This window comes from Pangasianodon hypophthalmus, chromosome 9 (genome assembly GCF_027358585.1).
Source record: "Pangasianodon hypophthalmus isolate fPanHyp1 chromosome 9, fPanHyp1.pri, whole genome shotgun sequence".
NCBI classification, from domain to species: Eukaryota; Metazoa; Chordata; class Actinopteri; order Siluriformes; family Pangasiidae; genus Pangasianodon; species Pangasianodon hypophthalmus.
This window is the reverse complement of record NC_069718.1, coordinates 11874856-11877729: the sequence shown is the minus strand read 5'-3', so window position 1 is coordinate 11877729 and position 2874 is coordinate 11874856. Positions and strand designations below refer to the sequence as shown.

The following is a 2874-nucleotide window of genomic DNA, read 5'->3' as shown; positions in this document are numbered from 1 at the left end:
TTTTTTCTAGATCTTGAAACATTAAAACTTCATCTCAACTATGTTTGTTCAAATTCAGATAGTACAGGATTTCTGGGGTTAATGCTATAACCAGAAGTGAATAGCTTTGAAGCCACTGTGGCCTCAGCTGTCCTCTTCACTGACAGGAAAATAATAGGCTAGGAATGTTTAAACAGATTGCTAGCTGATGCTATGTGCCTCCTACAGGGTTTTTGGTTTAATGGTTTAATATTTTTTCACTGCAGACTTTAGGAGATAAAACCTGGTTGTCCTGCAGAAATGATCTGATGGAAAAAGCAACCCTGAGGTCAGGAAAACAGCCCTTCCTCATCATGAACTCAGACAGACCTTTTGTAATATGTCTGATTCTGGCACTCTAGCTCCCTTCTTTCTTCTTCTCCTCCTTCACTGAGACATTCCACACTCAGCTGACATTCTTCTGCTCACTCGCTCTCAAATTGAAGAGCCCGTCTGAAGGACGGAGAGACGCGTCACGTGCTTTAGGCTACCCATCCCTCTCCTCCTCTTCTCTCTCTTCAGCCCAGTCTGTTTTTCTTCTTCTCTGTGCGCACCGTCAGCCGACAGCAAGGCGAGTCCAGCGCGAGCACCGTGTCGAGCTCCGGATAATTCCGTTACTGATCCGGATCTGGTGAAGACGAGACAGGGCGATTTTCCCAGGAGGATGTTCTCGAGGCAGCTAGGACCGTGTACGTGTGCTTTCGCGTCTCCACTGATCTCACACTTCTTCTCGGTCGAGCCTGAGTGGCACTGCGCTCGCGCCCGCGTCTGTGGAAGCACGCAAACTTAACCGGAGTGACTCCGGCTGATTCCCAGCAGAAGTACGTGACGCACTGTGACTTTAAGGTGCGGGGAAACCGGGGAGAAACTGCGCTCGTGCTCTGAAAAACTGGCGTCTGTTAGAATAAGGGAGGTTTTGGGGATCAGCTTCCGGATCGGTGAGACTGAAGCCTGTACGGAGCGCATGAGGAAACATGGACAAACTGCGAGTCTTTGCTAATTTAGTACTGGAGGCTGTGTCCATGTGATGTACGCGGGATGTTTGGAGGACAAACGCACGATTCTGTGAAACGCGCGAAGTGTGTGAAATGCGCACCCCGCGACCCGTCGACTCCACTTGGCCTTTGCGCTTTTGGCCGAGACGCACCCAAGGCGAGTTGCACATGAGAGAAGAAAATGTATAACATGCAAAATATCACGTCTTTCTAATGCGTAAATGCGTTTGAGGATTTTTGGGTAACTATATGCGTCAATTTGTAACTTTGCTGCGTCTGTTTTGGAACGCGGATTTCTTCATTAGAGCCTTACTGGGTGTTTTTTTTTTTCTCCCCGTTTTTCTTCTTCGTTTTTGCGCGATCATGCTCCGGCAAATGCTCTTGAACTCGACGGCGGCGGCGGCGCGGGACTTGGACGCTATAAGCCAGACGCACGCGCCGGCTCCTCTGGACGTCTCGCACGCGCCCGTGAGTGTGTCGGCGCTGCTGAAGCCCGCGGGTCGCGGAGGCGCCGGCGGGGGCGCGCTGCGTGAGGGCGAGCTCAGTAAACCGGACCTGACGACCTACGTGGTCATGTGCATAGTACTCTTCCTCCTCGTGCTGCTGATTGTGGTCTTCATCAACTGCCAGCTGCGCAACTCGTTCTTCGCCTCCACGCCATATGACCGCTCTCTGCGCGAGGCCCGAACCTCGTATAAGTGAACCCTGGCCGCGCGCTCGTGCAGGGTGCACGTGCCTTGTGGCGGAACGGAAAGCGGGCCTCGCGCTTTGCACCACGGGACGTGTGGATTAACGGGGCCGTTTGGAGGTTTAGAACTGACGCTGGTCTTATTTAAGTGTTCCCCTCTCCAGACCTCGCGCAGACTATAATGTCAATGCCTTTCTGTCCATGAACTTTATCTCATGTCGTGTGTACTGCACTGTACTGCAGGTTCTTTTCTTGCATGAATTAAATCTAATTAAATCTTGTGTACCATCAGCTGCGTTCATTAAGGGCTCTGATTGCAGAATAAACACAGTGGTTGAAAGCGCGAATGATAAACATTAGCCTGTTATAATCATCATCATCATCATCATCATGCACGAGTCTCTTTTTTCTGTCATTTTCAGGGCATCTCTTTCGTGCTAACCAACAACTGATGCATATCTGCTTAGGCTGGACTAAATAACCAGTGGGTAGGTGCAGAAAATAATATTTTACACGTTTAATGATGGATTCAACACAAAGGCCACTCAGACAGAAAATAAAATAAAAATAATATAACTATATATACCTATACTAAGACCAAGAGTGGATAGACTAATTCTAATGATAATCAACCTTGAAAAAATTGCTAAAGGGTGCAGTAATGCATCCATAATGGGACCAGACCTTATTTCATACACATCTGTTAAGAGTCTTGACCTTGTCGTGACACTTGACATCACCAGCACATGGGATTATATCTGACCATCTGACCAGAAAATACTCACCTACTGTAATAGAATGCAATTTATTTCAACATAAGAATGAAAATAAAATGACACTGTGTGCATATACCATGTAATCTATACAATGTTGCATGGGCTACTTCTATACCGTGCCTGGGAGCAGTCAATCTGGCAAAACAGAAGCATGCAAACATCATTCAATCATGCATAATAACATAACTGTGTGTGTGGGGCAGTGTATCTGTTTTCATAAAGCCTACCAAACGTCAGCTAATGCGATGAAACACCAAACACTGGCTGTTGAGGAGAGTCAGCCGAGGCCAAGCAGCGCTCCAGTGAGCGCATCCGTATTTCTGAGGTTTTGTGCAGAGGTGGGCGGAATGGGTGCAGAAGCCATGATAATAGGCAACTTAATCACATCAACTGCAAG

The 2874-nt window shown here is 47.9% G+C and overlaps 1 protein-coding gene across 1 annotated transcript; it reads left to right on the top strand.

Annotated features, from left to right (window-relative positions):
- The first annotated feature begins 248 nt into the window (after positions 1-248).
- LOC113530033 (uncharacterized) lies at positions 249-1987 on the top strand. The gene has a single exon (XM_026919708.3). It carries the CDS (start codon positions 1263-1265, stop codon positions 1713-1715), a length of 453 nt encoding a protein of 150 aa, XP_026775509.2. The 5' UTR covers positions 249-1262; the 3' UTR covers positions 1716-1987.
- The last annotated feature ends 887 nt before the right edge of the window (positions 1988-2874 follow it).

Coding starts and splice junctions, on each gene's coding strand:
- LOC113530033 (XM_026919708.3), top strand. CDS start 1,263: ATGCGTCAATTTGTAACTTTGCTGCGTCTGTTTTGGAACGCGGATTTC.